The sequence below is a fragment of the Camelus bactrianus genome, chromosome 23 (assembly GCF_048773025.1).
Source record: "Camelus bactrianus isolate YW-2024 breed Bactrian camel chromosome 23, ASM4877302v1, whole genome shotgun sequence".
NCBI classification, from domain to species: Eukaryota; Metazoa; Chordata; class Mammalia; order Artiodactyla; family Camelidae; genus Camelus; species Camelus bactrianus.
Genome location: NC_133561.1, coordinates 262,279 through 283,723, shown reverse-complemented (window position 1 = coordinate 283,723; position 21,445 = coordinate 262,279). Strand labels below are relative to the sequence as shown.

Genomic DNA, 21,445 nt, shown 5'->3' with positions numbered 1-21,445 from the left:
GCTCCCTTGGAGGCAAGGACCACTTCATGTCCCCTGTTGGAAGCTGTGGTCCCGTGTCCACCCCAGGGTGGGGTGGGAGCCAGGGCTTCCCACTGGTTCTTCAGTCTGTGCCCTGCCCTCCTGTTTAGATCTCCCCTCAGGCCGCCCATAGCTCCTCCTCTGTCCTCTCCACGACTCGGGACCGCCCACCCTCCCTTCTTCCCAAAGTGGTGACCCCCATGACCCCAGTCGAGGGGGGCGAGTCTGCACTTTTGTCTCTGTTGTGTTTCCTTTTCACTGTTTCCCCTTCGCGCTGTCGCTCATGTCCTTGCTTGTCCTCAAACACCTGTAACTCCTACGACCTTCCATTTCCATCCTTCTGTCCCTGTGAGTACGGCAGGCTTTTCTCCAGTGCCCAGTGACCTCCCTGAGACCCACAGGACTGTTGTCTTCATCCACAAAGCCCCATTCACATAATAGAACTATCTCCTCCTCCCAGGAGCTGACAGTCTCAGCTTCAGGGTCAGCAGCCTGGCTCCTTCATGGACACGAGGGACTAGGAGGAACACCCAGGGCTGGTTATTCCGCTCCATTCACACCACTAAGAGGCAAGGGCTGGGCCAGTGTGGCCCCCAGCCATCTTCCCCAGCTCCTGACCCCAGCTCGAGTACACAGCTGTCATTTCCCCAGTGGGAGCCCTTCTGGGGCACCTCCAGGCTGCTGCCAGCCTCCCCATGAGCCAACAGAGAGCGGGCTGGGCCGTGGACTCATGGTGCAGGCCCCCGAGCAGCGCAGGCAGGTTGGCGGTCGTGAACTCAGGACAAGCTGGGGCTGCAGAGGGTGCCGCACATGTCGAAGCAACAGGCCCTTTTTCTTTCCTGGTTTTATTTAATTTTTTAAAATGAAAAATAAGTGAGGTAAGAGATGGACCCAGAAAGGAGTGTGAGTAATGGGCCGGGTCAAGGAGGAGAATGAGCAGAGGGGGAGGGGGCCGCAATGAACCACTGAGACCCCACCCGCTGGAGCAGGGCCCCGGCACACGGTTCTCAGCGGCAGTCCAGATGCATTCACCGGGAGCCCCGGGGCTGACTCCGGCACACACAGACCTCAGCCCCCGCCCCCCACCACACACCTGCCTCTCTCCTGTCGTTTTGCATGCGAACTGAAAACAAAAACAATCATGTGATTTCTTTGTCCCACTTTATCTCCTCTGGTCTGTCTATCTGTCTGTCTCTCCCTTCGTGTCTCACTTTCCACAGAACCTCCATCAGCTAAAACAGATTCAGACCTTGAAGCAGATGAACGAGCAGCTGCAGGCTGAGAACAGGGCCCTGACCCGAGTCGTGGCCAGGCTCTCGGAGTCCGTCGAGTGCTCGGAACCCCAGGGGCTCTAGTCCTGCCCCTTCTCCACCTCACTCCCCTCCTCCACGCCAGGCAGGTTCACTCTCCTGTTGGTCCCAAGCCTTGCCCCCACCCCGAGCTTCCCACGCAGACTCCTGTGAAGGTCAGAGGTCTGGAGACGGATGAGCTGGGGCCGAGACCCCGGGGTAGGGCCTTGCCTGGGCCAGCAGGCTGTGTGGTGAGACTCTGGCCCTCGAGACTGGACAGGGGTCACGTGTCAGGGTAGGGGGTCCCTGTGAGATGAGGTCTGGCTTTCTCGTCAGCAACCACCCATGCGCAGCCTTGTCCCTGGAGCAGGTGACGGAACCGTGGTGGGGGCACCGCCCAGGCTGGGTGGTCCGGGCGGGACCCGGGCAGCAGTATTTGCACACAGCTCCCTGTTGGCGCTGTGGTGCTGTCAGGGCTGAGGACCGCAGCGCTGGGTACCAGGCGGAGGGCTGGGGCGGGGGGGGCTGCCCCACTCCCACCCACCACCCGGCAGGGTTGGCCTCCCGCCTCCGTGGGGGCTGCGCCTCCTCCCTGTCACGGATCTGGGCCTGGAGATGTGCCCTCCCGGACAGGGGGCTTTGCAAGGAGGTGGCAGGCGCCCACGGCCAGCGTGTGAACTAGGAGCCTCTCCCTGGCTGCGGGTCTGAAAAACAAGCTCACGGGTGGCGTGTGTCCATCCTGACGGCGCGGGGGCTGCTGAGGGCTCACAGTCCAAAATGAGTTCCCACTGGTCCCCACTGGGCCTGCTGTTTTCTGCCTGTTGCTTGTGCCCTCAGGGTCAGCTGCTGGTAACTAACTCCGGGATCTGAAGCACCTGCATCCCAGGGGGGGTGGGGGGGGTGGTAGAGCTAACGTCAGGCTGAGATGCTGTCGCTCAGGGCAGAGGCGGGGCTCCTGGGCCAGACCCAGCAGCTCACCCACCCACTGACCAGCACGCATCAGGGCCGACCTCCACGCCCTGAGATCAACCATATCTGACTCGGGTGAACTGGGGACCCCTAGACACCCCCCAGTTCTTCCTGGTTCTCCTCGTGCGGGACAGCATAGTAGGAGGTGAAGCTGGAGCTCGAGCTTATGGAGCTGAGGACACAGTGACCGTTGCGCCCGCAGAAGCCCATGCTGACTGCTGCGTTTGCTCTTTTCATTTATTCCCCAGAACAGTCATCTTTCATGTTGAAAAACTGAGTCATAGATTAAGTAACTTGCCCGAGGTCATTCAGAGAGTACGTGGTGGGACCAACACGCAAACCAAGAGTGCAGGCCCCAGACCCCAGCAGCGGGGGTCTCACTTCCATAAGGTTCTGCCATGCGGAGACCTTCCCCAGCAGGGCCAGCGTGCTCCGGCCGCCCATGGGGCTCACAGACAGTTAGCTGGAAGAAATCAGAAGGCAAGGAGTGTCTCATGACACATGAAAATCCCGTGGAGTCAGTGTCTGGAAGTGAAGTTTGCCCGGAGTGAGCTGGCCGCTGTCCACGTGTCGGTGTGTCCATGGGCGCCTCTGTGCCGCGGCAGCAGCGACCACGGGGCTCCAGACCCCCCGCTCTCCACCTAGCGCTTTCCAGGAGCAGCTTGCCTTCCCTGCCAAGGCAGAAGCCGGACCAGCGGAGGGGGGTTTGCCTGCCTCTAGGGTTGGGGGTTGGTGTTTCGGTTCCTGATAACCCTGGAGAAGGCGCCTTCTCTCAGTACATGGGCCGCGCCCTCTTTGCCGCGCTCCCCGTGGAGTGAGAAGCAGCCCTGTCTGAGAAGATGTGCGTCGGCCTTAAAGTCAAGCTGTGGTAAACTGGCCTTCCCGGAACGAGGGAGCGGCGTTAAACCGCGTGTGCGTAGAGCTTTCACGTGTTTTTACTTAACTGTCTGTTGGCTTCGAGTGGGCCCCAGATGCCCTTCCACTTCCTCCTTGCTCTGCTGAGACAGGAGGCTTCCCTGTGGCCCCTGCGTTCCACTCCTGCTCTCCGACTCCCCCGAGATGCCGGTGGTCGTGTGGGGCAGCTGGGAAACGGCCTTGTCCAACTTTTTTCCCAAAGAGTGAAGGTCTTAATGTAGAAGTAAGCCTCCCGGGCTCGACGGCTTGTCTGTACACTTTTTAAGGGCCGGCGGGTCGGATCTGACTTGAGCTGTGCTCAGTGACATGCAGCTGCCCCACACAGCAAGTCCTCTGTGCCCCACTGCAGGACCTGGGGGCCATCCTGGGTGGACTTGTCCTAAAACCCTATCAGCTCGAGTCCTGAGCTCTCGTTCCGGGGGTTGAGGCCAAGGCGTGGAGTCGGAAGGGGCCAGCCGGCGGCTCTGATGGAGCTGGGGAGAGGCAGGTCAGAGGTACTAAAGGTCTAGTTTGACATTTTCTGGATTGATATCCTCTTAGTGGCATGTGTGAACACCCACGTGCCCGCCCGTGCCCCGTGGGGGAGGAGTTCTGGGTCCTGCAGTGCACAGTGTGGTGTCCGCGTGTGCACAGGGCCACCCTCTTCTAGGTGCAGAAAGGGAGCCCGGAGAGGAGAGGAGTGCGCCTGGCGTGGCGCGCGGCATCGGTAACGACGGCACTGCCGGAGTCTTGGCCCCTGGGCTTGTACTTTGTTTCCACCACCAGGCCACCTGGTGCCGAAGGAGTGACCTTTAGGGTCAGCGTCAGCTTTGCCATTTAACAGCTGGGTGCCTGGACCGGTAATGACAGTCCTCACTGCATCACCTGTGGACGCGCGGTAACCGGCTCTGACTCACCGGGCTGTGAAGTGGAGCCCCTCCCTCGCATTCCATCCTGTGTCCTCTGTCCCTGGATACCAAGTCCCTGAGTGTGCGGTCCACGCACATGCACCTCTCACACCTGAACCTCCATCCTCCACGAAGCAGTGAGGGAACAGCCCCATTCTTGCCGGCATCTGACTGATCCCTGAGTGGTTGACCACGGAGCAGAACTGGGTTGAAGCTGGGGCGTCGCACGCCTTGGAGTCCAGTGGGTCCGGGTGACCGGTGAGAGGACATGTGCAATGAACAGACCTGGGTGTAGATTCTGGCACCTTTGTGGTGAAGAAGCATTTGCCCTCTGACCTCACTCTTGCTGCCACCACAGTCACACACAGACTGTGTCCTCACCACGCCCCTCTTCAGACTTCGGCTTGAGTGCCTGACCTCCCCATGCCTTGCAGTGGGAGCTCTGTGATGTTCAAAACGGCAGGACTGCTGGAGTGGACAGCTCCCCCCAGCTGCAGCAGCCCGGGGCCTCTCAGGGCACCTACACCTGGGCTCTAGTGGTTGGAATTGGTGTGATTCTACCACGGAAAGCACAAGAGGCAGGACCCTGCCGCCGTCTCGTGGGTAGGAGGGGAAGCCCACCCACATCTATTTTGACAGCGTCCCCCTCACTCTGCCCGTCGACCCCGGCGATCCTTCCTGAGTCCCTTCCTGAGTCTTCCCAGCTCCCTGGGCTCCCCAGTTTCTCTGGACCAGAGATGGGTTGGGGCGGCAGCCATCGTCACTTGTTCCCAGACGGAGAAGCAGGATTTTATGCCTGTGCGTCACAGGCCAAGGGCCACGGCCCCTCAGTGATCAGGAAGGCCCCAGGGAGCCCCCTCAGTGGGCTGGCCGGCCAGCTGGCCGGGCCCAGAGGCGGTCACCAGGCCCTGACGCCCCTTCTCTCGCCTCACAGGTCCTGACGGAACTGAAGTCTGACAACCAGAGGCTGAAGGATGAGAACGGCGCCCTCATCAGAGTCATCAGCAAATTGTCCAAATAGACGTGGCTCTGGCTTGGAGGAAGAGGACAGCTCGCCGCCCCCGCCTCTCCTCCAGCGAGAGAAGCGGTGTTTGCTGGAGGCCCTGGCTCTGGCCCCTCCAGGCGCCGCCTCTGCCCTGTCAGTGCCCCACCCTCCAGCCCCCGCCAGGTCTGAGCAGTTTCAGTGGACCCCAGTTGCGGTCCCTTGGGCTGGAGGGTCCGTCCTGTGTGAAGGATCCCCGCACCTGCTGCCGGCCCCTCGTCCACGTCGGATTTGGTCCAGATGTGCTGGGCCTCTGCCTGGACCAGTAGCCCAGCCCTACGCCGTCCCCGTGGGCCCCCACGGGGACCCTGTCCAGGAGGCAGGAGGAGCCCCGGCGCTGGGACACGTCCGGCCGCCTTCGAGCCGCTTGTGGTAGATCCCAAGGTGACAGTGACTCTGCACTGGGGTCCTCTCAGGAACTGACTTCTCTAGCTCCCCGCTGCTGCCGGTGGTGACACCCAGGTGGTCTTAACACCCTCTCCCCAGGGCGCGGGGAACCCTGGGCCCTTTCTGTCCTTTCTCCATAATGCCCCAGCCCGCGTGCCGCGTGGTGTAGACCTGGGTCAGCCCCTGATCCTGGCTCTTGGCCTTGGAGGCCGCCGGCCTCTCCCTGAGATGCAGCTGCCCCCTCATCTCACACGAGTTTCCTCATGAGAAAGTCTGCTCTCTGCACACCCACCGCCCCGCCTCCCCCGACCTCCTCCTGCTCCGGCGGAGAAACCACGCCATTGCAGGAGGCGTGGAGGTGGACGTGGGGGGCAGAGGTGCACTGGGTGGAGGGAGGTCCGAGGCCACTGCACCCTCATGACAAGAAACGGGGGAGGAGAGCCGCTGTGCTTGAGGGTGGCTGTGACCTTGGTGACTCTGGGGCGGGATCTAGGGGAGAGGTGCTTGTCTTCTGAGACACCAGCGGGAGAAGTGACTTCACAACAGAGGGTTAAAAGGATGAGTCACTTTAAACCCCTCAGTGAGTCGCGGAGGCCTGGCGTGGGGAGGCCTGGGGTCCTGGGGAAGCCCTGCCCCTCGACCCCGGCCAGGTAGCCTCTGGCAGCTGTGCACGTATTCCTCGAGAGCTGGGCCACTCTGGTAGTGGAAAGGGTTCCTCACGTGCCATGGAGCCTTCCGTGGACTCGGCTGACTGTCCGGGGTTCCTCTAGCACGGCAGCCTCGTGGGCCTGGGCGGTTGCTGACCCGTGGTCTCCTTCCAGGGGACACCCCATCCTGTGAATCGTTGCCCACGTGTCTTTCACGCCTGTCCCATCTCGCTGTCCTCCTCTGAACAAAATCCACCTTTTAAAATTAGTATTGGACAGACAACTCCTTTGGTCCAGCCGAAGTTCAATCACTAGTTCTTGGCGATGATCCAGCATTAATACGTAAGCACCTGCTCGTGGTGGGAGCTTTATTCCATGGTTGGTTTGTCTTGAGTGTGCAGGTCACGTTAGGGTTGCTGGTGACATTCAGGGTGTAGTGGTCTGTTCTCAGTACACACTACCTCTGTCTGTTTTTTCTCTCTGGAAAATGAAATGTTCTCCGTGGCCCTCAGAAGAAGCTATAATCCAAGGTCCCAAACCCAGAGCAGGGAACACGTCTCCTCTGGCAAAACCCCTTTTCCTAGAGTACCCACCCTCTTCCACGTCCAGCCGTTATCTAACGGAAGTGACGGCCGGTGAGGCTTTGTGCTGTCTCGGGGACGCTGATGAGACTGAAGTTCGAACCTTGCACCACAAGCGTCTGCTCCGTCCTGGGTGTTGGGGCAGGACTGCTGTGCCTGCTGCCTCTTTCTCAGGAAAAGAAAATCAACTTGCTAGAAAGCACTTTGACCCTCTTGCGTAGACAGGCGAGGCGAGGGGCTGCAGGGAGCTCCCCGGCTCGGTCGGTGCCTTTCAGGAGTGTGGGCGGCTCCAGAGCCCGGCGGGCACGTCCTGCGCGCCCGCAGCCTTCTGTCACACAGGCCTTCCCCTCAGGACCGCTGGGCTCTGTGGCTGGAGCTCAGCACGGTGTAAACCCTCCCACGACCTCAGGAGCTCTCTCGTATGCAATTCACTTTGTTAGGTGGACTCTGAACTCCGTCTCGTCCAGAGGCTACGGTCCCGTTTCTTCAAGCTGTGCTGCGGCAGGGGCGGTGGGCCTGGTGGCAGCCCACCTGGTCACCGCAGGTCTGGCTGGGGGCATCAGCGTCGGGTGGAGGGTCCTCCTCGTTGGTTCGCTGCACCTGTGGGAGTGAGGACCTGCCATTCCCGAGCATCTCTGGCCTGAGCTTCGGCTCCGTGTCTTCCAAGGCCGCTTCTCCTTCCCAGGGGCTCCTGGGCATGAGGACCCCAGCCCCAGGCTCGGCCGATCGGGGCCCTGACTCTGCTGGGCAGTCTCGTCTGGACCCCAGAGCCTCCCACCCGCCTCCCCTTCCTGCCCGCGGGCATGTGCTCTCCTAGGGCCTCCTGGGCCTCTCCCACACGCACTCCTTGTCTGAGGCCAAGATGCACGTGTCTCGGCAGCCTCTGGTGGGGGAGGGCTCAGGTTTCTGCTGGGGGTCCTTTGACCCACTCCCCTGCCCTGATCAGACGTGTGTTTGTTAGCTCTGCTCAGGGAGGGAGGAGGCGTGGGCCCCACAGAGGCACGTGGACTCCTATTCCTGCGCCAGGGCCTTTACTGGAGCAGAACTGAGAGCAGCAGGTTGAGGAGCCGGGCACTTGATTCCGTCTCTGGATGTCGGGCCCTGGTGCAGCCTCTCACCGCCAAAACAGACACGAGAAGGGCCAACATTTCAGCCAGGCCATGGGGCAGAGGGTCCCAGCTGCTGGCCCTTGTTGCAAGGTGGCCACGGGGCGGCACTGCAGTTACTCAGCTTTGCACCTTGAAAGGGAGAGTGTCAGCTGAGCCAAGAGGGGGTTCCTGGTCCCGCTGGATGAGCACGGGGCCCTGGTGTCCTTCCCTCCCTGACCCGGTCGTCAGTCACAAGAGGTCCTAGGCCCAGCTGCTTCTGCAGATCTTGGTCCCCGTGCTGGTTTTTAAGTCAGGTTTCAGCACCTCAGAGGACGTGAGCCCCTGACCCAGTAAGCGAGGCAGTGTGGAGGGACCCAGCGGTCAGAACGTCTGGGTTCCCTGGGCTCCAGCGCGTGGCCTGTCTGAAGTGAGGCTGGGATGGGCACCCCGCCCCTCTGTGCTTGAAACTCTGATTCGTTTATTCCTGGGAGATGAGAACATTCTCAGACTCAGAAGTTTTGCTCTTTCTAAGTTTAAGAATTCTTGTTTTCTTCTCGACTCAAACTGAGAGCATGTCGGGTTGGAGGGTGGACTCGGTGCCGGGTCACCACTCTCCTCCCGAGGGCTGGGTGGGTGCAGGAGCGCAGAGGCCAGAGGAGGTGGACACGGGCAGGAACCGGTTTGTGGGGTGGGGAGAGCTGCTGCCTCGTGTCCTGCATGCCTCTCCTGGGCCACGTCGAGTGTGGGCACGCGGCTCCGGGTGTCCAGACTGCAGGCGTTGTTTCTCTATCTGGCCGGCTCAGTCTCAGGTCTGCCCTGAGCAGCAGGAGCACCTCCCCTGATGGAAGCCCCACCTGTGTCCTGCTGATCCGTCAGATCTGGACCTGGGCTGTCGGCAACGGGAGGTCTCCCCTAGCCGGCCTGCAGTGGAGGCACCGGGGCCCTGAGTTCACGCCTCCGAGCCCACGCAGCCGAGTTGCGTAGGTCAGCACCCAGCTCTGGACGGGTGGCAGCGCCGGCGGCTCTGGACGTGGGAAGAGGCCCAGCTGTGAGCGCTGGCGGACGAAGGTTGGGGCCTGGGGTGGGGGCTGCCTCACGGGTGACTTGGTCCGCTCCCCCGGGTGTCTCCGGAGCAGCAGGGCCTGTCAGTGACTGCTGTTGACCACGCGCTGGTGAGACTGGAAAGTAGGTCCGCTTCACTGTGGCCCAGGAGCTGTGTCGGCATCGCTCTGTGAGGGCTGTGGTTGGTCGTCAGGTTGAAGCAGGTGCCCAGGAGCTGAAGGCAGACTCCCGACCCCCAGGGCTGTTCCGGTCTCACTTGGAGGCCACCCTGCTCCCAGCCCATGTGCGCACACACGCTGGCTGGCCCGAGATTTCAGAGCACGGTTGGGCGTGTTCCTGATGGCCCAGTTCTGTCCACGCGTGTTCTGTTAACCCCTCTCTTTGCCCGCCCCCAGCCCCCCACCCCAGCCGGCTCCTCTCTGAGCTGCTTTGATTAGCCTGCTTTTCCTGGCACTCCCAGTAAGCCTTCCCATGGGTAGCCCTGGGAGGTGACATCAGGGTGCTCGCACGTCCCCTGAAATAAAACACACCTTCACCCTCCCCCTGCTCCTTGTCTGCCCCCACGTGTTTCCCCCTTTCCTCACTTAGAGAGGAGGGGAGGCGTCCTCACATCAGCCTGGTTCCTGGAGGAGCACAGACTGCTCTTCCAGGTCCAGAGCTCCCTGGCTGTGAGGCCTGGCCATGGTCCACTCGGCCCCCTTTCCAGTCAGAGACAGGCTGGGTCTCCTCGGGAGAGCAGCTCAACCCATCAGTGGGTCTGGGGAGGCAGCTCAGCCAGCGCTGCCTCGCAGGAGCGGATTCGGGGAAGGCCTCCATGGAGGTGTGTGCGGGTCCTGGACATGAGACAGGCTGGGTGCCAGCTCCCCTGGAAGTGCTGACTGCCCCAGGACCCTGGGGGGTGGGCTGCAGGGGTGGGAGGGCCCCTTGGGCCCCTGGAAGGCTGAGGCTGCCCCCTGGCTGGCACCCAGGTCAAGGAGGGAGGGACTCTGCCCCATCCCATGGGGGAGACGCCTGTTGCCTGTTCTCGTGGTTGACTCAGGCCACAGCTTCCTGGTCCCTCCCTCCGCCCCCACCCCCATTGCCTTGATCTGCGGGGAAGAGCTCTTGGGAGCTACCTGGGGGTCTCCATTCCCCGCTACAGGGCAGCATTTATCTCCGGCCACGTCGCCCCTCCCCCGGGCCTGACGTCCTGCCCTGAAAGCACCAGATGGAACTGCTTTAACTCGGCTCCGCTGTAAATACACCTGGGTTGGGGCTGGGTGCTTAAGGAGGACCCAGACTTGCTTTGTGAGCTGAATGTACTTTTATGCAATTTTGAGTGGCCTTTCAACCCTGAGATGAATGATTTTGTTTTACTGGTTGTGATTATATAGTATTATTATTAAATATTCTGTGTTTGAAAGTTTGGGAATAATATTCACATCTGTATGATGCCTGTAAACACAACAGTATTTATAAATGAGTAAATTAAACCGTGTTTTAACTTTGTGACTGTGTTTCCAGTTTAGGAAATGGGCTTTATAGCATCTTACACCTGGGCCAGGCTGTTCTAATTTTATGTCGTCATCCCTCGGTCCCAGGTGTGGGGCCTCGGTCCCAGGTGTGGGGTTCAGAAGGACCGAGGCACCACATCCAATGACAGGCACTGATGCTCACACGTGGCTGAGGCCCAGACCGTGGTTCCCTTGGCTCCCAGGGTGTCTGCCCGCTGTATGTGCAGAGTGGTCTCTCCGAGGCCACCACTCGGTTCCGGAGAGCCAGAACCACTCCATGGCTCCAAACTGTAAAAGTAGCTGAGAGGTCATCGGAGGTTAAGTCCAAACTCAGGGGAGGGCCAGATCTGGCCTCGCACAGCTGTTCCCTCTCCAGTCCCAGCGCCCTCTGGTTTGCTCGCCCCCTCGCTGAGTTGGAGTGCAGGCAGTCAGGGAGGGAGGACGACTCCTTCCTGTGGACACTCAGCTGCTATAGCCCAAATCGTGGCCAGAGTTCAGACTGCCCGGGCAAGGGAGCAGGTCTGGCGTGAGGGCTTCCAGCCAGCAACGTCAGTTGTCTGGGTCCCCACTGGACCTGGCAGTTGGCAGAGACTGGGCATCACCGAACGGCCATGAGGTCCAGCCCCTCCCGCTGTCCCTGAAAGTCCGCCCAGCCCTCGCACCGAACAGACTCAACACCCACCTCACCCGCCCCCGAGCCCAGCCTGACTGCCTTCACGCCCTGGGAGTGTGGGCCCAAGCCCAGATGCTGCCTTCCACCTGCCGCAGAGACCAGGCTCACCGAGACGGGCCCAGAGGTCGAGGTGAGACCCAGGTCGGTGGGGGGCGAGGGGGTCCTGCCCTGCTTCCTCTTTGCTTAAAAATTCTTGAGACCTATCCTTGGCCCCAACACCTTTGCCTCAGAGGTCTTTGCGATGGAGGACTTTGCAGGAATTCTCACTGTTCAAACGCCCGTTCCCCAGGGCCAGCCACCTGAGTTCTTCGGACTTAGACGGTGGCTGGCCCCAAGCCCAGCTCTGCTGGAAGGAAATCCCCAGCCTCCCCGAAGACCTTCCTCCAGAAAGTGGCTGTGAGGGTCCCGTGTGCCTCCCACCCACCTGGGGAGAGCTGGTCCATCTCCCTGAGCCCAGCAAGAACAACCAGAGGCACCCCCACCCCACATTCCTTTCAGCTCATTTCTTTAATAAGGAGATGCAGCTCGTTACAAAATGACAATTTGACAAGAGATCAGACAAGAACAAGGGTCCACGTAAGAGGGGGTGGGGGCATTGCCAAGCGGGGGCCAGAGGGTGGGCTACACACACGTCTTTCCAGTGACAACAAAAGCAGGGTCCTGGTGGGGCCGTGCGGTCCCAGGTGGCCCGGGGCCTGCCCGCCGCGGTCTGGAGGTTTTCAGATCCCAGGATTTCGGAAGCAGCAAATCAAAACCTTGGAGGAGTCAGGGCAGGACGCTGAGCTCCTTAGACAAGGGTCCTGGGGTCCCAGCAGCTGAGGAGGGCTCTCGCCCAGCACAGCCACCTCGCTGGCCAGGCAGGCCCTCAGCTGCCTCCTCCATGTCTGTCTCCCCTGGAGGTATGGGGAGGGGAGGGTCCCAGGGCTGAGAAGGCATCGCCCTCCACACCCCAGCACGAGGGTCCTGGTGTGTAAAGCATGGCGCCCACCTCCCAGCACTCCCCCTCCCCTCCCTCGTCCCATCAGGTGCCCGGCCCGGGGCTGCAGGCCGGGTGCACACGTCCCTCAGTTCAGCCCTCAGTCCCCCCACCTCCCTTCCTTCCTCAGGGGTCAGCTGGCTGGTGCTGGCCTGGGGAGCTAGCGGAGGGTCTGCAGGAGTCTCTCCTGAGTGTCCCTTGAAGCCAGACCGGCCCACCACCCTCAGAGGAGGCCCCCTCCAGGGGTCTCCCTGCCCGACTGCAGGAGGGAGCTCGTAGGGGAGCTTAGCCCACTGTGTTCCCCCCGAGGTCCTACCCACTGCCGTCCATGGCCCCCAACCCCACTGGGTTAAGTAAGCACGGCTGAGTCTGTCAACCCAGGTGGTCCTGGGGGCCTGACCACAGACCAAGCCGCTGACAGCTTCTGAGAATCCTGGTCGCCTCCATGGGGCCCAACTGTGGAGCCCCTGCCACTGCCTGTCCACCCAGTGGAGATGGATTTGGACCATCAAACCCAGGTGAGGGCGCGGGGCTGCCGGGACGTCCATGGAGCCCCACCAGAAGCCCTGGGCACCATCCGTCCTCGTGACACAACACGGGGCTGAAGGCAGGGGTGACGACGGCGAGCCCTTCGCAAGTGACCTGTGGGGAGCCAGTCAGAGGGACACGGGGGCTCCCGGAGGAAGTCTCCAGCAGGAGGCCCCTTTATGGCTTTTCAGTTAATTCGAACAGTGGGCAGAAGGGGCCGCCACACACACAGACAGGAGCGACGGGAACCCGGACACCAGGCTGGCTGTGGGGCTGCAAGGGCCAGCTCTGCGGACGGACAGCTCTGTGGCTGGGGGGCCGGCCGGCGGGGAGCCCGTGGCCCCCGAGCCTCTGACCAGGTCTGTTGGATGAAGCGGGGGGCGGGGTGGACGTCACATGGTGTGAACTTGAAGGAGCTGCCTCGGCTGTGCCCGGGGTGGGGGCAGAGCTCTCAGCACGGCCATGCGGCTGCGCAGACTCGGAGACATGCATCTTGACTGCCAGGATCAGGGTGCACGTGTACACGTGTTCTTCGTATGTAACTGAACACGTGGGGCAGACGAGGCTCAGACGGCTTCAGAAGGTTCTTGTTTTGTCGTCGCTTAAAAAATACACTCTTGTGTCTTCAAGTCACAGTGTCCCCTTCCCAATATTGCAGCTCGAGAAATGGGTGACGTAAGATCTGGCGCCCAGTCCCTGCCCCGGGGCTGGGGGCCAGGGCTGCCAGGCAGCGGGGGGCCAGCCAGGTCTGAGTTTCGGGAGGGGCAGCGTGTCCCGCGTGTCGTCTGGGACTGACTGACACTTCAGCATTCTTTGTTTACCCGAAACCCAAACTTAACTTGGTGCCCTGTATTGTCATTGCCACAGCTGGCAGCCGTGTCATGGGGCTGTGTGCCACCACGACCCAGCCTGGGGACTCGTCCATCTGCCAGCACCCAGGGCCTCCACCAGCCTGAGGCAGGAAGCGGGTGGGAGGAGGGTCCGTGGTGGGGGAGGAGGGCAGTTCCTGGCTCTGCCTCTTCCTGCCTTTTTTGGGGGGGGGGGCGCCAGGGACCCCCTGTGAGGTTAATTCGAGGAGACTGAGGATTAACCCCAGACACTGAAAAGACAGGGACCCTCTGCCTCCCCGACCAGCTGTCTGCTCACCCAGCACCCCCACTGCAGAGCAGGTTTATAGGGTGCTGGGTCTACCCATGGGGTCCCCCCCCTCTCCCGCTGAAGCCCTGGACCAGCAAAATTGTCCCAGACTGATTCTGCAGAAGCACAAGTTGCATATGGTTTCCTGGGAAGAAGAAAGATCAGGACTGAGGCTGTTTCAGCCCTGCTGTCCCCTCCGCCAGCTGAGGGACCTCGGGGGCATTCCTCGACCACACCCAGCACCTGGCCACACATCTGGGGCTGCCCAAGGCTTCTTCCCCCAGACCTCAGCTCTGCGGCCAGCATCCGAAAACCTGCCCATGGCCCTGGCAATTAGCTCCCATTCTGGAACGATTATTCAAGGAGAAAGCAGAAAACAGAGCTTTCTGGCCTCACCTCCAGATTCTGGGTGGGATGGGTCTCAGTCCCTTTGTGAAAAATCACCTCCGCTGTTCTCCTTTCTCTGGAAAAGACTTAGGACTGAAAACTGGCAGCCGGGGTGGGGGGGCTCCAGAACCCCCCCACCAGAAGCTTAGTCTGTCCGTCCCATTCGGGGCCTGCGCCCCAGCATGTGGCCCCCAGCAGCACACCTGATGGCAAGGAAGATGCCCTGGGGCTTGAGTGACCACCCTCAAGTGCAGAAAACTCACAAACCCTTGTGCTGGGACAGCTCGTCCAGGCCAAGTGCCCACCCAGGACCAGCCAGACCCCAGGGAGGACACCCCGATGCCCACTCAGCCGCTCAGCAACCTGTCCCCACCCCTCAGGCTGCTCACCAGAGGGGCCCAGGGCAAGCCACAGCCCTGTCCGTCTCCAGACACGGCCCCCCCACCCGTAAGGAGCTCCTGTTCACTCCTTCCCGTCAGGAGGGAGGCAAGTCTCGGGCGGGGAGGGCGGAGGAGGTGCCTGCCAGAAAAGACCCCGGGGCAGTAGAAGGTGCGTGGAGAGGGTCAGGTGAGAGTGATGGGGGCTGCCGCAGACACGGTCTGTGGGATACGGCGGGGGAGACCCTGAGAAAGCACCAAGTCCCACAGCTCTGGGGAGGGAAGGAGAGTCCAGTGACCCCTGGTGTCCAGGCCGGGACACTCTGCTCTGTGGTCACGCAGGTCCTAAGGGCTCCCTTTTGTCCGACTCTGGCCCCAAGGACCAGAGCTCACAGGCATCATCCGCGTCCTAGTAAACACACACAGTCCAGTGAAAGCCGAGGGCCGCGGGCAGGAAGGAGCTGGGGTACTGAGACGGGCCAGGCGGGGCCCTGCTTCCCAGTCTGTTCCTGGTGGAGGGGTTTCCTCACCAGCAACTCCAACCACGGAACGTGGCCAAGCGGAGACACAGGCCCTTCTCCCTTCCTTCCAAGACACGGCACCTTCCTCCTGCTGGCCCCGTCTCAGGAGCCACGGGACCCCGAGGTGGCCAGGACGGGGCAGGACAGGCCGTGCTGCCGTTTTCTCCGGGAAAGGGGAAACCCTCCGAGCTCTGGGAAAGCCACGGGTGTTCTGTGGTGCAGGGACGGCGAGGGCCTGGGGCCGAAGGGAGGCCAGGGTGGCCAAGTGGGGGCCGACGCTCTCACCCAGGCGGAAGTTTGGAAGGAGACTCAGTGCAAACTTGACTAACATATATATGGCTTTTATCAACGCTGGGGACCAAAGAGGAGGGCACACAAGTGACTGTGCGGCGTCCTCCACCACCATCTGGAAAGGACGCCGGCTCCTTGGGACTCACAGAGAAACCCCCTAAGGAATGGCAGCCCCCCCGCAGCCCCCTCCCGTAGGTGCGAGAGGGGAAGGGGGGCTCTGTGTTCCATCCGCCCCTGTCCTCCCCTTCTTACCTGGACCTCGGGGGGCTAAGGGATTGAAACCTTCCCTTCAAGGTGCTCTGGCTCTGAACAGTAGTGGGCCTTCAGACAGCACTGCTCCACTCGGAGGAAAAGGGAAAAGCGCAGGCGTGAGGGGGGGGTGAGTGCCAGCCTCCGTCTCCCACAGCTTCATTCGCTCTTCCGGGGAAATGGGGCTTCTGCTTCTTCATGGTTTGACGTGAACTGTCGTCCCGGGACTGACAGGCCAGTCCAGCCAAGGGATCAGTCCTCTTGTCCAGAAAGCCCCTGGCAGTGGGGGAGGGGAGGCCCGGCTGGCATCAGGGTTCGGCCGAGCTCTGGAAAACCTGGCCTCCCACGCAGCTGCCTGGGGGCTGCGGGGCCTCTCGCAGGAGGGCCGCCCTCTTGCACAGTGGACACTCTTGGTTGCGGTCCCGCACGCCTCACCAGCCCAGGCCCCTCCAGGAGAGCCGCCCACACGGGTTGTCGGCCACGGCGCTGCCTTCTGCCAGGAAACGGCAGGTGCTGCCATCTTGCTGGTCCAGGCGCTCGGGAAACAGGAGGAGCCTCGCAGGCCGAGGCCCGGGTGGAGCTGTGGGGCGAGGGCGTGCGGGCATGCAGCAAGGACAGGCCCGGGGGGCGACGAGAGCCAGGTTCTCCTCCGCCTCTGCGGGGCCGCTCCTCACAGCCACTGGAGGGAGGGTGGTCTTTCAGAGGAGGGAGGACAGGGGCAGGGGCACAACTGGACAGTGGAGGAGGAGCCTCTGGGCCGCACAGCCGGGCCGAGCCGCGCAGCGCCCCCCTCGCGCCGGCCGCCGCCCTACTTGTTCTTGCCCAGAAGCGCGTCCACCTCCTCCTCGGGCTTGAGCGAGTGCCACTGCGCGATGGGCCGGCGGGGGTTGGCCAGCATGTCGGACCAGTGCCGCAGCTCCGTGCCCGTGGCGCTGCTGCCCACAAAGATCTTGCCGATGGCCTCGTTCTTGCCCAGCTTGTCATAGTCCAGCACGGTGACCACGACCTGGACTTTCTGCAGGGAACAGCGGGCGTGGGCGGGGAGGCCAGCTCCCCTGACCAGCCCTCCGGGGCCTGCCTCCAGCCCCGGCACGACCTCCGTTCCCACCCCTCTCACCGAGCGGCCCTCCAGCTCCAAGCCGAGCTGAGCGCCTGGGAGGGGTCGGGCACTGCCTCCCAAGCTCCCAGCACAAAGCGCTGAAGGCTGCGCTAGGGACGCCAGCGAAGGAACGTGGGGCCCGGCGTGGGGGAGGGGGGGGGACCATCCTGCCCCACCGGCAAGGCAGGCCTCAGGAGGGAGCGTTGTGAACCGGGAGGTGAAGGCAGAGGGAAGGGAGGAGAGAAGCCCAGGCGGGAAGCTGCGGGAGGGGCAGCGGGGACGCTGTAGAAGGGGACCCGGGTCTTGGTGGGAGAGTCGCTGCAGGAGGAAGGCCTGGAGTGGGGACCCCAGTCAGGGCTGTGGGGGTCTCAGCGGTGGACACTGAAGGTCTGGACCTGGCCATGTGGTGGGGGCGGAAGTGGGGGCGTTTGGGGTGAACCAGTTGGAGGGGCTGGGTTGTCACGGTCCCCTGGGTCCCCGCACCCCAAAGCCCCTCTCCCTGCTTATTGCCCCTCCCGACCACAGCTCCTTGGGAGCAAGGACGACGTCTTCACACGTGCTTCTCCAGCACCAGCAAGACACTCAGAAGGTGTGTCAGGTGGATGGGGGAGCAGGGTGAGGAGGGGTCTAAACTGGGCGGCTGGGGGTGGGGGTCGTTCTGTGGGTTCTGGGCCTGTACCACGTGCGTCTCAGCTTCTGGCAGCAGGACCCTCTGGGTCTCGCATTACTGCCGGGCTGCCCGTGCTCCATGAAGGGCCTCAAGGGTGGCGGTGGCAGGACCAGGCCCGGGGGAGCAGCTCCCCACCACGAGGGAGAGACCAGGCCCAGTGCTGGGGCCTCGTCCCCGGCCCCACGGCGCCCCGCACCTGGATCTGCTCGAACGGGATCTCGAAGCTGAAGGACTCGTTGAAGTAGGGGTTCAGGGTCTTCTTCTTCACCGTCGTCTTCTTCTTCTTGAGCCTCTTGCCATTCTGCATGAGGTGGATCTTCACGTAGGGGTCTGCGGGGAGGGCACCGGTCAGGAGGCCCTGCGCCCCGCCCCACGCGCTCCTCCAGCAGGTGGGAGGGTGGGATCCGAGGCTCCAGCCGTGCCCCCTGTCAGCGGCAGGGGCTCCACACGCACCTGAGAGGCCGCCCACGTCCATCTTCTTCAGGTTCTTGGCCTCCAGGATGCAGACAGTGAGCTTCCCAGCCGTGGGCACGTAGCGCAGGGAGGTGCAGATGTCACCCAGCTTCTCTGGCTGTGGGTGGATGCGGGTCGTCTCAGCCCCCCCCCCCCCACCCTGCCTCCAGCAGGGCTGACCCCATCCCGCTGAGACTGAGTCCCCTCTGATGTGAGGAAGGTCGGACCTCGAGCCCGGCCACGGCCGCCCACCACACCCACGTCCCGGGCAGGGTGTTGGCCCTTCCTCCAGGCAGCCTGGGCCCCCTCGGCGCCTGGTGCTGTGCACTCGGGGGCTACACCGAGACAGACGGCTGGTGCTTGGCAGGGCGGCGGCTAAAATGGAATTTCTGGTGCACGGCAGGGGCTCAGTGATCTGGTGAAGGGGAGACAGGCCCCTGCGGGGACCCTCCAGAGCACGGGGGCTCCCTGTGGGGAGAAGACTGACATGTCCCGTCCACCTGAGCGCCTGGCCGCCGTCCGCGCTCATAGGTGAGCGTCCTCGCTGCCCAGGGACAAGGGCCCCAGGTGGGGTGTGGAGCCGACCTCACCTCTTCCTTCTCGCCGCCCTGCAGGTCCCGCCACTCCTCGATGGGCTGCCCGAGGTCCACGGTGTTCATGGGCACCTTCACCTCCCCGATGATGTCGTGTTTGGAGAAGCGGTCAAAGTCGTAGATGGCCATCACCAGGGTCTTGCCCCCCAGCTCCTGGTACGGCACCTGCAGGGCAGGGGCAGGGTCAGGGCAGTGTGGGGGCCGCCGTGCAGACTCAGAGAGAAGACCCCAGGCTCTGGGGGAGGCCATGGTCCCCGGCCGGACTGGGCCAGGGCCTCAGCCGCCCTACAGGACAGGGGAAGGGCTGGGGGGACCTTGAAGGTGAAGGTCTCGTTGAAGGCAGGGTTCAGTGTCTTCCGATGGACTTTGGTCTCATATTTCTTCTTCTTGTCTGGGAGGAGGAAGACTTTGACGTAAGGGTCTGAGGTGCCCCCCATGTCCAGGGCAGGCAGTTCCGCGGCCTGCAGGACGCCGACTGTGAGCTGTGGGGAGAGAGCATGGCCAGGTCAGCCCAGGGGTGGGGGCACGCGGTGCCGGAGGGACATTTGGAGAAACTGAAGCTGGGAAGGCACTGCTGTGGCCAGGGCGGTAGGCAGCCTCCCGGGCCCCTCCCTGCAGACCCAGCCCCCCACTCCAGCCCCACACACCTGGTTGGCCTGGAAGTCATAGTCCAGGGAGAACTGCAGCTTCCCCAGGTTCTCCGGCTCCTTCTCCTCCTCCCCCTCACCCTCCCCCTCCGTCAGGCCCGTCTCGGCGTCGTCATCGTCCTGGGGGGCTGGGGGAGGAGGGAACGTCAAGGGATGCGGGGCGGCACCATCAGGGCCCCTGCTCTCCCAGCCCGGGCAACACGTACCAGGAGTGCAGTCCGGGCGTACCACAGATGGGAGGGGAAGGAAGAAGACAGTGGTGAGAGACCCTGCAGCTCAGACCCGCCCCGTGGGGGGCCCCAGCACACGTGTGCTCACACGCACTCTCACGTGCCCGCACGCGCACACGTGTGCTCACACACACCCATTCACGCACTGGAAGCCACTGCTCCATGGCTGACGACTCGAAACAGGCCCCTGCTTCCACCCTCCATGCCGGTTCCTCGGGCAGGAACTTTCTCCCAAAGAACCCTGGGGAAAGCGGGGCCGCTGCGAGCTGAGGGGAGGGACCTGCGGGCGAGGGGATGGGCTCCCTACCTGGCCCCCTCGCATGTCCCTCATGCTCATAGCGCTCTTGGCGCCCTTGCCCTTCTCCTTCTTGTTCTTCCTCTTCTTGCAGCAGCACTTCTTGCAGATGCAGAAGCAGCAGGTGAGGAGCAGGAGGCCGACGACCACCACGACGGCGATGAGAGCCCAGGGCGGCACTGCCCGCGGGAGACAGCGTCAGGCTGCCGACCGCAGCCCCCAGAGGCCTGGGCGAGGCCGCGGCCCCACCCACGTGCTCCCATCACCCAGGACTGGCTGGCGTGCAGGCCACACCCCGGGGGGCCCTCCCCTCTGCACGGCCCTGGTGGCTGCAGCCTGCACCCCGGGCTCTGCTGGGACCCTTGCAGGGTGGGTGGGGCCTTGTCCGCCCTGGCCGAGGGTCAGAAGGCAAGCTCCCTCAGCACCTGCAGGCTTTGGGGATGGGCCTGAAGCACCGTCTCCCAGCGGGCTGGCTCCCTGGTCTGGACCTCGCACCAGGCCTGGCCAGAAATCCAGGAAGCAGGGGGCTTTTATGTTCTATTGTCCGAAATACAGTGGTTTCAGAGTGTGGCTAGAAACGTGAATGACGGTTTCTGTCCCGTCACTTTTTATCTTCTCTTCCGACAGTCTCCTACATTACAGGAACATTTTGCCTCTGGGCGTGTGGTTAGGGCATAAAGCCCCTCCTTCCCTCGTTACTGCCAGACCACACTGCCCCCCGCTGAAGTGGGTCCCCCAGTAATCCGGGCAGGGTCTCAGCCGTCCCACCCACAGGGCCCCAGCCCGGCCCCCGGGCGCGAGGGGCACTCACAGGGGATCAGCTTCATGTCATTGAAGAACTGCTCCCCCATCTTGGCAAACATGTCCTTGGTCTTCCCAGTACCCCCACTCTCCGTGCTGTTGTCTGCGGGCCCGACAGGCGTGGCGGTGGTGGCGGGAGCCACCGCAGGCTCCTGGTTCCTCTTGAAGATGCTCCTCATGGCTGCAGAGGGACGCTGTGGGCGGAGCGGTGGGGTGAACACCACAGACACACGTGCGGACAGCTCTGCCCGCAGCACTTTTGTTAAATCTATTTCTAGATATTTGATTCTCCTTGATGCTGCTGTAAACGGAATTGCTTTAATTTCGTTTTCAGATTGTTCATTGCTAACAGGTGCAAATGCAGCAGATTTCTGTGTATTGACCCCATGTCCTGCCACAGGCTGAGCTGGCTTACTGGTTCTGTTACTGTGTGTGGTGTGGTGTGTGTCTGTGTGTCTATGTTGTGTGTCTCCCCACAACTTTCCATTGACAAGATCAGGCAAAGGGAGAGAGTTTCGCACCTTTCTTTCTGTCCAGATGCCTTTTGTTCCTCCTTCTTCCTCAACTGCCCTGGCGAGACCCCCACACAGCGTGGAGTGGGAGTCGTGAGAGGGGCTCTTGACTTTGCCCCGACCTTTGGGGAGCACGCCCAGTCCTTCTCCACCAAGTGTAACGCAAGCTTCCTGCAGATGCCATCAGCCTATCCCACCCCAACGGCCAAGGCCACAGCCACACCTGGTGCCCTGCCCCCTGACACACACACCACCAGAGGCAGCCAGGCAGGGAGCTCCTGCTATGATCCCAGGGACCCCACTGCTGCCAGAGGACTCCAAACAAATCTCTCTCAAATTCAACCTCCTCATATAAAAATCTCAGAAAATAATACCTACTTCTCAAAACTGCTGTGAAAGTTCAGAGTAAATCTGACTGTGTCTGATACAGAGGAGACACTCAGTAACCTGGTCGGATCAGAATCGAGGAGCCTGGACTGCCTTGCAAACAACCCAGGTGCAGCGGAGGCCACACCTTCTCTCAAGGAGCCAACCGTCCAAGCCCCAGGATGAGTGAGTCACCAAAGAAGAAGAACCAACGAGGACGCGGTGCTGACGGGCCCCCATGCCCAGGACACCAGCTGGGGGC

At 62.4% G+C, this 21,445-nt stretch overlaps 1 protein-coding gene across 13 annotated transcripts in view; it reads left to right on the top strand.

Annotated features, from left to right (window-relative positions):
- The window catches only part of PPP1R12B (protein phosphatase 1 regulatory subunit 12B), a 135,396-nt gene extending 115,308 nt beyond the window's left edge, over positions 1 to 20,088 (top strand). For 8 of the 13 annotated variants that reach the window (XM_074351467.1, XM_074351466.1, XM_074351468.1 and 5 more), the window contains 2 exons: positions 18,354 to 18,488; positions 19,599 to 20,088. In XM_074351467.1, the coding sequence (XP_074207568.1) occupies positions 18,354 to 18,488; positions 19,599 to 20,087 (624 nt within the window). In that variant the 3' untranslated portion in view covers position 20,088. Of the gene's footprint in view, positions 1 to 1,238; positions 1,414 to 5,012; positions 10,374 to 18,353; positions 18,489 to 18,730; positions 18,881 to 19,598 lie in introns of those variants that run through there. The other 5 variants (XM_074351473.1, XM_074351472.1, XM_074351475.1 and 2 more) reach the window with 3 other exon arrangements.
- The last annotated feature ends 1,357 nt before the right edge of the window (positions 20,089 to 21,445 follow it).